A 12487-nucleotide genomic window follows, 5' to 3' on the forward strand; every position below is an offset into this window, starting at 1 on the left:
AAGTTTGCATATGAACTCATACATACACTCATACATTCATCAATGTAAGATGGATGGATGAATTGAATTAACACACCAACTACTGCATGATTATTTTAAGATTATTAAGAGCACATACAAGTACCTGGGTAATTTGTGGGAGGGGAATATATATATATATATATATATATATATATATATATATATATATATATATATATATATATATATATATATATATATATATATATATATATATATATATATATATATATATATATATATATATATATATATATACACCTTATCTGCTTGTGTTGTAAAGTACATTGAGAAGACATTTGTTGTGAATCAAGTATTGTACAAATTAATCCAAACATAAACCATGATTGATGGTACACCCACACAAGGCGTGTTAGAAAAAGAAAAGTGCCACTTCTAACCTGCTGCAGGGTGTGGTCATGCCTGCGGGCCTGGCTCTGGCGTGTTATGAAGGACCACGTGGATAGCTTGTAGTGATTGAGGAGGCAAATGATCACCACCACCATCACTGTCATCACCACGATGATGATGACAATCTGAACAAACTCCAGTTCAGCTGCAAAAAAACAAACAAAGAAAGAGATTAGTCCCAAACAAAGGTAGAATTAGGATCTACTTCCAGTCCAACAGTGAGGTTTAAAGGCCATTTTTAAAAGAATTGGGGATCAAATCATGTGGTCGATGTTCGTCTCCTCCAGAAACGGCCTCGTTTGGTGGTGTGGAAAAAATTGGGTGTGAGTCTGTAGTTATCTTCTGTTTTCATCCAATACTTTTGCTTTTACTGAAAACTCAATGATCCAACCATTTACTTCACAGTTTCATCCGTAACAACGGAGGTCAAAGAAGCAACATATTCTACCATTTTACATTTTGAGTTCTCGAAAACTGATATTGCGTTTGTTTACCAGCAGGGGGTAGCACAGGCCAATTTCAAGGTAAAAGTGTGAATGCATGTTAAAAAAAAACAAAAAACTTCACAGATTTGGATCTATATTGACTACAACAGCTGTTCCTTTGTTAAATTGGCTGAATGTGTGGTGCACCTGACCCCCACATGCACACACATCTGGAATAAAGTTCTTACAATAGGGTAGTACCGCCAAGTCATCATGCCCATTTTCTATTTAGACTTAGACTTCTTTTAAAATTATTGACTGGATTGCAACATGTTTTTCTTTACACTCACAAGAACAAAGTTGTTGACAAACGTTCTGCTCTCTCCTCCGTCCTCAGCCTGATTGTCCAGTGTGACCGTCACCACATTGGACACCTCAATCCTTCCTGGAATCTTAAAATGTATCTCTAGAAGCGCTATTCTGGTCAAAACAGTGCAGGCACAGTTCTAAAAGACACAAAACCAAACCCGTCCGTTTCCTTCACCGACTCACTGTCTCTGCCTACATTCTAACATCTGCTTCCTCACTTTAAGGGGATTTCCTCAGAAGCTTCCCCACCTCTCACTCTGCCAAAAATTGAACTCCAAATCCCAAGAACTAAACCCAAGCGCAATGACCACTAGGTTATTGCGCTTGGGTCCCAAAGGTTCCGAGTTCAAGCCCCATTCCCACTGACTGCCACTTGGGGTCTTTGAGCAAGACCCTTAACCCCTAATTGCTCCCAGGGCGCCCCACGATAGCAGCCCACTGCTTCCCAAGGGGATAGGTTAAGTGCAGAGGTAAATTTCTCTAATGTGAGATCAACAGAGTTCAATTATTATTATTATTGCTTGTGTAAAGATATATAAATATACATTGGTTAGAGAAATTAGTGTTTTAAACCTTGAACACGTAGAATGTTTATGTGCAAAACTGAGTTAAAAAAACAATACATCCTTCCAAATAACATTTAACTACTCCTTTAAAACCATGTTAAGTCCAATGTAAACATATCTGGTACTGATGAGAATGAGCTTAAATTGAGGTGTTTGAAGTATTGGATCATTACAAAATGCTGCAGTGTGTGGTACAGCAGGCGACGATAATGGGGAATCCACATCATAAAGTTTCAACAGTGGTGATCTTACAGGCTACTTTTTTCCTCTGTCTGATTTTTGTTTGCACTCCAGCTTTAATTTACCAACATTAAAACCTGGTTGATGAGCTGAAATCATTTATTAAAACAAAAAAGCAGAACAGGAATAAATTGGTATTTTAGACAATCTAGCCGTATAATCAGAGTTGCAATTGTATATATAAAGTAAATTAAAAGAAAATCCACAATATTTTGAAACTATGTTGATAAGCCAGAATGCTTGTTTTTTTTTGTTTTGTTTTTTTTTTTTCCTGAGAAAGCTTTATTTACCAACAGCCAGGGAGCCTGGGAGGCACAGCTTAGCACATCAGCCACAGTGAAGAGACAGACAGAGACTTTATTCAGAGAACACCGCTGGCCAACCAGGCGGAGCAGCCTTTTCTGTCAGCCAGTGTTGGTTCTATAAAAGCCTGACGAAGGAACCAAGTAGTTCTGAAATTTAGGAAGGGATTTCTTGCATTCTCACTGTTTAAGAAAAATAAAGTAAACCCAGAGGATCAAACAGCCTGCTCCCTGAGTGTTAACATGGAGGAAGCCATGACGAGGAGTGAAAAGTAAGGAGAAGTAGGCCTCTCTTGCAAGAACAGCAGTATCTACTAAGATCATAGGCTGCAGAACACCATACATGGTGAACAGTCTGCATGCTGTGTGCAGGTCTGATGTGATTACAACCATAATCCACATGTCATGTCTTTAAGCAGACTGAATAATGTGCATTGAGATCCTGCTGCTGCTTCTTTGGTTAGGGTGGGGGAACCAGAGGTTTCAGTTATGACCCACCCATGTCTCTGTACACAGGAGGGTTAAATTCACTGTAGTTTACATTAAAGGTGTTTTTCAAGCAACCTTTTCCTATTCTCCTTTGACAGGTCAAGTTTTGCATCACTCTAACAGAAGCTGTGGAGTTTCCACTGACTCACTGACTGCAGCATCCAGACTTTTACCTTATACGGACTATTGCATGAGCCGTCTCATAGTTGTTTTGTTTTGTACGTTTCTGGGGAAATGTTTATGTATCTGAACATCTGATTGTGTTTATTATCAGCTGATCTAGGTTATTTAATATTATGTGCCAGCCTGTCCATGCTTTTAGGCATGGTTTAAAGGAAAAGTCAGCAGGGAATAATCAATGAATCATTATACCTAACTACTAGACAGATCTGCAATCAACAACAATTATTTAAGATTTCCAGAGGACTTTACCATTGAAATTCACCAGAGCTATAGTTAAACTGAAAATGCCCACGTGCATGGCAGCTGGATGTTTCAATATATCAGTTAAAAGTGGAAAAAAATTTGTGATTTCACCTTCCCGATTCATGATCTGCCACAGACAGCTTGTCACGATGACTTGGACAATAGCATGTTGTGACAAACACCATCTACAGCACTGGGACTTGATCAACAGCCAATACCCCACCGTGGCAATAGCGTTCTTTGACAAACATGGATGTCTCCAGTAAAGCATCTTTAAATGAAAATTACTATTAATTAAAAACACTGATCATTTATTGAACAGTATGTAATAATTTCATTGTTTAAGTACTTTTAGAAGTTTGAATTCTGAATATGAGCAGACTTTTCGTTTATATGTGTTTTGTAAATGGATAGTAAAAAAAAAAATTTAATCCAAAAAATTTAACTTTGAAAAACATTTTCATAAAAAAAGTTTCTGAAAGTAAATTAATATTTTGATGTAAATATTGTTTTTATCTCTTTTCTTCAGATCAGATTAAGTTAAAAACTTAGTCATAGAGACAGACCAATAAAAGCATTTTAAGGCCAACAGGGAGAGAGAGAGAGATAAAAAGGGGGCCAGTATGAGGTCAATAAGTTGTCAGTAAAGACTGTCAGACACTTCTATCAGAGAGACAGTCTTCAACACCGGAAAGATGTCAGCTTTTGATGGCTTGCAGCCATTAACTCACTGACCAGCCAGTAAATAAACATGGTTTTCTCATAAACTGCAAATGCAGGAAATGTTTTAAAAGTCTCAATAGATTTAATTTTCAATCTTTTTTTTTTTTTTTTCATATATTGGTATTCTGAAGTTTAAACATGTGGATGGAGTTGCATTTGAAACGGTGGATATTGACTGTTAATACTATAGAAAATATAAAAATGTGGTTGCCTTTGGGGGAAAAAAAATTACATAAATAAATAAAACACAAAGACGTAGAAGGTGAGAGAAAGCATGGCGTATGAACCGCTGATAATGATAAGATGGGTTACAGTATGAAGTCCAGAAGCTCAGCCACAGGCTGCTTATCTGCAGATTCCCAGACAATTCTGGGAAAAACTTCCTTCTATGAATAATGAGGACATACACCCTTGTTTGGCCCCAAAACAAATATCAGGCTAATTGCCATCTATGGAGACTGCAATCACTCAGCTGAGGCCTCTGACACCCTTATTGCTTGATAACTCTACATCTCAGATGGGCTGACTTTAGGAGAACCAGGATTGTCTGGTTTAGCTGAACACTGGAGCCTTCCTGTTTTCACAGCTAGCAGAATGGAGCCTCAGACTCAGGTTTGAAAGGGGATTTATGCTGACAGCGAGCAGAGAGTGCATGCTAGCTGCTTGCTAATTTGGACTAGGAGAGTTAGAGTCCTATTAACAAAAGAAATGTTTTTTCTCTAAGCTTCAGCTGTCATGTTCCCCTGTGAACAAGTAGTCCCAGAGCGAAATCTATAGAAAAATGCATCCAGACTGTCTGCTGCTACCAAAAGGAATGGCTTTTACCAATAGAAATGACTTGTTTAACTTTAACTGGAGCGAAGATGCTGGTTTTTATTTCTTCAGAGCACTAGACCCGCTCATCAAAACTCTGCAGCTGCTTCGTTTCCTCTGTGCCCGTTAACAGTTTCCTGCTGCACTCCACATCTCAGCCATGAACACAACATTCTCAAAGCCACACCTGGCAATCCAAAATTGACTCGACTGTAAAAATGCTGCACTTTTTCAGCCACAACGGCTGGAAGAGGAGCCGCAGCGTTCTATGTCACCGTCCTAGTCGGCCCCCTGGGTTTTCATGTCCGGCTGTCACTCGTGTACATGCATCAGTTATAGCTTATGCCATCCTGTGTTAAATAAAAAGAGAAAAAATAAAGAGTGAATAGAGGCTGCTTTGTTTGCTCTGACTTGCTTGTCCTTCTCTTGCTGCCCAGATAGAGGCCTGCTGAGTTCACAGCCTGCTGCCCACCACACTAGGCCCACACACACACACATCTTCAAAACAGAACCCTGTCTGCTGCCACTGCCGTTGCCATGGGAACCCTTGGGCACAGTGCTGTGATCAACAAGGCCCAGAGCTGCTGGGGCGCCATGGCAGCGACCTGACTGGCACACATACACACACAGAGAGAGAGAGAGAGACAGAGATGGATAGAAGGGAACAGAGGACATGCACAGAGTTGGAAAGACCAGCTCACAAGATGAGAGGAAGTAGAGTTCAGTAAGCGGGAGACAGGACGTCTTAGTAAAAACGGAGGACATTATAGGACAAACTACTACAAACACTCATCGGCCTCTATGTAAGGGCAGGGCATTGCAATGTCCAGACAACAGGTAGCAAAAACCAGATGATTTAGAGTTAGATAAAGACGCAGCATGCTGTAGATATCAGCCACTTTCTGCCGCAGTCAGTCAGCCTCTGTGGAGATAATCAGAACCCAACAAGTTCACCTAACTCCAAGGAGAAAGCTTCCCGCTGCTCTTCGTTTGGAAAGGAGGAGGACAAAAAGCTAGGATTGGGTGTAATGAGCGAGAGGAACAGAGAGACGGTGACAAAAATGGTAGGAAGGGGTAAGCGAGGTGCCAGACAGGCTGTGGGGACTTAGCGCCAAAGCTGGGGAACAATAGTCTGGTTGGGAGGGAGGGAAGAATGGGAAGGAGGGGGAAGAAGGGGAGAAGAGAACGAGAGACTCCAGGGTTGCGGGTTCGATCCCAGCAGATGCAAAGTTATGTTCAAGTGAAAAATGTTCCCAAAGTAAAAATAAAGTTCAAGAAAGTAAATTGGCGTTTTCTTCATAAAAAAATTGCAAATGCTATTTTGTGGAAATGGTCTCTTCTTTAATATATTACAACACAGCACACTGTATTTGCTAAAACAAAGTTATCCCAATAAAGCTTTAGTGATTAAAATATTTTCTGTTTCAGTGGCACTTAATTTTTTTTTTCTAATCATACTGTAAAGTACCTATATACAGTACACTTTAATATTAATAATCATATATAGTGCTCATTTTTATTTTTCACAGAAAATTAGCAGCTGAAAGTATGGATTTTTTTTTTAAGTATGTATATTTCCTAGAGCACTTCATAATGAATTGAGTGATATAAGGTAGAAGACCATTAAACTTATGTTTTAAAGAACCAAATATTTAATAACAAATAAAAATAACCCAAAATAAATAAATAACTCTCTGTGAAACAAATTAAAAGATTGTCAGCTCTGAAACAGCACTATGTACAACGAAAAAAAATGTCTAAATGCTATTAAAATGAACTCACTTATATTTTCTTTTTAAAGGAATAGTACACCCAAAACATGATTAGCCTTCATTTTCTACTCACCCCCATGCTGAACAACACTCTGGAGTACTTTTTTGATATCTCAAATGCATCTGGAGATCTGGGAGGCTTCTTGCTGTCTGCTGACATTCAAATAATGGAGCGCTATGGCGCCCGAGGCAGAAAGGTCCATAAAAGTCCACAAAAAACGTGTCAATATTCCTCCATACTGCTCGTCCAATGTATTCCAAGTGTCCTGAGTGGGTAGCGTCCAGAATTTACTCGAAACGAAGTCATTTAGAATGTTTTTAGAGCCTAAACAGTAGTGTATAGGATTTCCTGAAAGCGCAAGCCTGCGCGTTCACGACGCTACGGAAACCGCGGCAGACCAAACCGGATGAAAGTGCGCATTCAGCTCGGCAAAGAACTCATGCTCTTCCTCAACACTGAAGTCCTCAGACATTTTTCTTTCGTTGTTTCTTTCTTTGCACAGGTAAACAGCACATTTCTTCTTCTACGCTTGCATTATCGGCAGAGCAGACGGTGAATGCGCACTTTCATCTGGTTTGGTCTGCCGGCTGGTTTGCCGGCTGGTTTGGTCGCAGATTGCCAGAGTGGCAGGGATGGTTTTCCTCATTTAACTTGGCAACCAGAAATTAGCTGCATCCCCGGCTGCTGCTGACTGTAACAGGGACATTCTACACTCCCCTGAAAACAACACAAGAGATTTGGAAATTGCAGGTATGTGCTGGGGTCCCGGAGGATAAAGCAATGCGAGGGCTCCTCACAGCAGATGAAGAGGTCAGATGCAAATGCCCTGAGCCTTTCCATCCACTCCCCATCTCCCATACCTTTATGGCTCTTTGGCTTGGTGCTCACCTGAATCCAACATTAAAAAAAGAGTAGGGTTGTCAAAAGTATCAATACTCAAAAAAGTATTGATACTGAAAAGTTGTATCCGGATACAATACTCATTTTCAAAAGTATCCATACAGTGCTACCACCAGTAGCACCTAAACAGTCATTCATTTTATGTGCAGATTAGAGGAAAATGCACTTTCTGCACACTGTGTGATTGAATAATTCTGTGCACTTTTCGGTTTCAGACTTTTTTCTGTAACAGGTGCAGCTGCTGAGAATTATTTTTGTTTCTTAACCGGTTTGGCTAGTGTCATTGTTATGTGTGTAAAGCATAGCCAAGGACGGAACACTTAATTTTAATTTTGTAAGTTTTTTATCAAGCTTGCTTAATATTGTGCACAGCATACAACCTCAACATATTGTTTATTGTATTTATTTATCTATTTATTGTATTTTGTTTATTAATGAAAGAATTTTGGAGTCTTTTTTTTTTATCCTTTTGGTATCGAAAATGACATCGAGTATCAAATATTTTACTTAGTATGGGTATCGAGTTGAAAAGTTTAGTATCGTGACAACCCTAAAAAAAGAGGAGAATGAAACATAAAGCATTAATGCACTTTATACAGTTAATTGGTACGAGATGAAAGCATTTAAAAATTTCTACTGACATTTTAGATTAAAAAGTTACTATATTGTAAACCTTAACCTTTCCAAAATGTGTCAGTTTGCTAACAGAACATGACATCATAATACCATTAATTTACTTAATCTATGGTATATTAGTTTTAGCTAATGTGAAATAAAGAGGAAATTATGTTTGTTTGAATGGAAGGAAACAAGAAATGATATAAATGTTTACTTAATGTAAGGTTGTTTTTTTAGGCCAGCAGAAACAACGGATCGATGAAAAAAAGTTGGCCACCGAGAGCCAAATATTGTAATAAGATCGCCAAATTGTTTTTTTCTTATTTTTTTTTTTAGTTATGCTTCACTTTGATTGGCTGACTTCCATTGTGAGCTCAGACATTGATTGCCTCGAATATTGTGACGGCGATAGGCCGAGGTCCATTGTGAGCTCGGCCATCGATAGGCTCAGTCCATTGTGAGCTGGTGCAACATTGGTCAACCGTTCAATGTGAGAATGGAGAGGGGCGAAGCCCGTTGGATGAGAAATGCAGACTAACACGAGCGAGGTAGGGCAACAAGAGAAAAACAATTACAGCTCAGCAGCTCCGTCTCTTTCCTCTATCCATCCTTTCCTCTCGCACAGCACAGGGGAATCATGCAGCCTGTCTTGTACAGCACCAGAGGCTGTCTGGATTACAGAGCAGACTGCCTCTGATTTGTTCTCGGTTGGAGACAACACATCGATTTTATCATTAGTCAAAATGGAACTAGATCCAGAACCTGGCATACAAGGATTTAGACTAATCACCTACATTTCGGGGTCTTAATCTGCAAATATTTCTAATGGAAACCAAAGAATTCAGTCAGTATTGTTCCATTTTTTATCATGAAAACAGACATTTAGTGTAACTGTCTATATCTGTTAATGCTGTGAAGTCCCTGAGCCATAAAGCTATTCATGTCCACCACATGAATTGCTGATATTGCATCCCAGCTAAATCTTTTTTTTATTATCAATTCCTCAAACAGAGCAGAACTTCGATTACTGCTGACGTGGGTCCATAATGATTAGACCCAATGCTGAACTGGCAACTTTACTTTGACTGCTGAGAGGTCCAACACAATCTTATTATCTTCAGCTGCATGAATATAACATTAAAAAGATGTGAAAACATACCGTGAATATCACAGTGTTGTTGAATATTATCAATATTCATATGTTGTAATATTCATGAACGGCAGCGTTAAAGAAATAAATCAGCTATCAGGTGCGTTTCTAACTGTGTGGACATGAGCAGAGCCAGCCAGACAGGAAAGTGTCTGAACCACCCCCCCTTCCCCTCCCCCTGCCATGAAGCCAGACTGACTGCGCTCTGAATGTTTGAACCAGACAGGAGGGTCAGACTGATGTCAGGGTCAAAGGGTGTGTGTGTGTGTGTGTGTGTGTGTGTGTGTGTGTGTGTGTGTGTGTGTGTGTGTGTGTGTGTGTGTGTGTGTGTGCTTGTGGGTGGGTGGGTGTGATTGTGTGGGATGCTGATCAGGGTCAGCTGGGGTTGGTGTGTGAGAGAGCATTCAGGCAGAATGTGCACGTGTGTGCATGTTTACAATTAAAGCCTCAGTGCTGACTGGAAATTGTAATCAGTGCTATAAATGTAATGCTAAAAAACAAAGAAAATCCAGGAAAAGTAGAGCATTTTTTAACTTAATCAAGTGAAGCTCAGAAAAAATGGATACACACCCAGGGAAATATTTCAAGCCTTTATTTTTAGCCATATTGATTATTTAAGGAAAAGTCTGGTCAGCGAGTAATAATCAATGGATCATTATCTTTACAAAACTAATACGTTTGCCGTCATTTAATTAATCTAGCCTGAATCAGTAAAAAAATTCAAATAATTTTGTCGCAATCACTGAGTCCGGGAGCGGCCCTTTTTGCCCAAAATAGTGACTATATTTGGGCAAAAATGTGTTACCATAGTAACACCAACTCGGTCCAATAAATTCACCAAAGGCTGCCCTCTTAGCCTGACTTTCCGCAAATAGCAAAATATCACAATTATAACCAAACTACCTGAATGTTGAGGGCGCTGACATGTTGCTTTGCGCATTTCCTTCTAGATAAGGGCTCTTCAACGTTTTCCAGGCCAAGGAGCCCCAAACTGATGGTGAGATGGGGCGGGGACCCCCTAATTATATAAATGGTATGAAATTGTGTTCTATCAAACTGGTCCTATAGTCCCTCTATTACAGATGGAGTCATGTAATGAAAGTAATTTCTCCCTGGGATTATTAAAGTATTTCTGATTCTGATTCCTGGTTGATGGGACAGGTGTTGTGAATAAAACGGTGCCCAGTTTAAAAGAGCTCCTGTGTGTCACTGATAGGGTTGTCAAAAGTATAGATACTCAAAAAAGTATCGATACTGAAACGTTGTATCCGGATACAATACTCATTTTCAAAAGTATCGATACAGTCATCGAAGGGGCAGAATAGTGGAAAATGAACTTTCTGAACACTGTGTGATTGAATAATTCTGTGCATTTTTCAGTTTCAGACTTTTTTTTAACAGGTGCAGCTGCTGAGAATTATTTTTGCTTAACTGGTTTGGCTAGTGTCATTATTATGTCTGCAAAGCATAGCCAAGGAAGGAACACTTAATTTTAATTTTGTAAGTTTTTTATCAAGCTTGCTTAATACTGGGCACAGCATGCAACTTCAAAATATTATTATTGTTTTTCATTTATTTATTGTATTTTTTTAATAGTGAAAATATTTCTGTTGAATTTTAGTGTCTTTGTTTTTATCCTTGTGGTATCGAAAAGGGTATCGAGTATCGAATATTTTACTTAGTATCGGTATCGAGTTGAAAAGTTTAGTATCGTGACAACACTAGTCGCTGAATGTGTGCATTGATGACTGAAAGACATCTTCTGCCTCCATTTATCTGTTTACTACCGTGTGTTGAATTCATGTTAATGTGGATTTAAAGACATTTCAATAAGTGGAAAAAATAGCAGGGGGGAATATTTAAAAAAAGTTTAATCAACCAAAACTTTTGCGACCCCCATGCAGTACCTCCTTGAACCCCCTGTTGAAGACCCCCGCTCTAGAGAGCAGTAATACCAAAGGTCATTACTAGTAGGAGAAAAACAGTGCTAGCATGATGTGTAAACATGGTGCTAGCATGTCATAAGGAACCAAGCTCAGTTAGCTGATCCAAGCTCGGTCCTAACTCAGCATAATTCGGTTTTCAGAGGGTAGTGCAAATGGGTCTAATGACATCTAGCTCAACTTGAGGTAAATTAATCATATCCCTTGAGTTATTAGATAAAAGCCCCATTTACACTACCCTTGAAAAACCGATCCAGGCCGAGACCGGTCCGAGCTTGGATCGGTAACCAGGCCAAGCTCAGTTTTGACGACCGTTCACACGTCACACTTATCTCGGTTATCTCGACTCCTTGACTCCTCGCCTCCTAGTGACGATGTGCGGTATTACTGCTAGGATTGAAGGAGGGACTCAAGCAGCTGGTGGCGGTAATGCACCAAACGCTGTTTGTCAACCGCCGTAAAACCCAAGAAGAAGAAGACGAAGGAGGAGGGAATCAAGCAAATCAAAATGGCGGCGCCCGTCACATTCAGAAAGTTATGCTTGATTATTATTGCTGTACTTCCGTGTTTGCGGTGGGTCAGGCGAAGACGGCAACCTTGCGCGGATGTACTTGAGAAAGTCGGCTTTTGGGAAGCCGACTTTATGGAATGGAGTGTGAATCGGCATGTTCAGCCAGTCGGCGATGACGCGTTCTGCTCATGCGCTCTTGTTATCAGAGAACCGAGCCATGAAAAAACAGAGCCGAACCCACCTCGGGAACTGGTCTGCAGTTAGCACGGTCCGGTTATGTCTATCTCGGTTCAGTTCAGGTTGTTTCCGTTCACACACGACAAGTTATCTCAGTTACTGAGCTCGGACTGGTCTCGGCTCAGTTTTTTAAGGGTAGTGTAAACGGGGTATAAGATTACCAAAGGACCAACAGCTTCTGTATTTTTTCCATTTTTGATGCCGGTTGAGGCAGAAATGTGAAATTATGATCTGGCAAAGCAGAACCAGGGAAAAGGGAAAAATTTAAGCGAAACAAAAATAAATTAAAAACAGCAGCCAAAACCAGCTTGACTGGCCCAGAGGCAGAGAGAATTAGCGAAGGAAACAGAGAAGAGGGACACAGACATTAGCAAAGGGGAGATAAAAGGGAAGGTAAAAGGGTTCAAACATGAAGAGCAGCTGATTTAGGATCGCATCTCATTTATGATCATTTTGTATCTCATCTCCGAGGCCAAAAATATGAAATGTATGAAGATGAGAAAGAAAGTGGAGGAGGAAGAAAAGAGTGGGCTGTTGTTGGTTGTTCTATGTTCTGCCAGGCTTGTGTTG

The 12487-nt window shown here is 39.9% G+C and overlaps 1 protein-coding gene across 2 annotated transcripts in view; it reads right to left on the bottom strand.

Annotated features, from left to right (window-relative positions):
- Nucleotides 1-12487, bottom strand: part of LOC119797251 (low-density lipoprotein receptor class A domain-containing protein 4-like) — a 48189-nt gene that overhangs the window by 15127 nt on the left and 20575 nt on the right. For both annotated transcript variants that reach the window (XM_038306243.1, XM_038306242.1), the window contains exon 2: nucleotides 423-577. In XM_038306243.1, the coding sequence (XP_038162171.1) occupies nucleotides 423-577 (155 nt within the window). The remainder of the gene's footprint in view (nucleotides 1-422; nucleotides 578-12487) is intronic.

This window comes from Cyprinodon tularosa, unplaced genomic scaffold (assembly GCF_016077235.1).
Source record: "Cyprinodon tularosa strain WSP-4 unplaced genomic scaffold, ASM1607723v1 ctg577, whole genome shotgun sequence".
Lineage (NCBI taxonomy): Eukaryota > Metazoa > Chordata > Actinopteri > Cyprinodontiformes > Cyprinodontidae > Cyprinodon > Cyprinodon tularosa.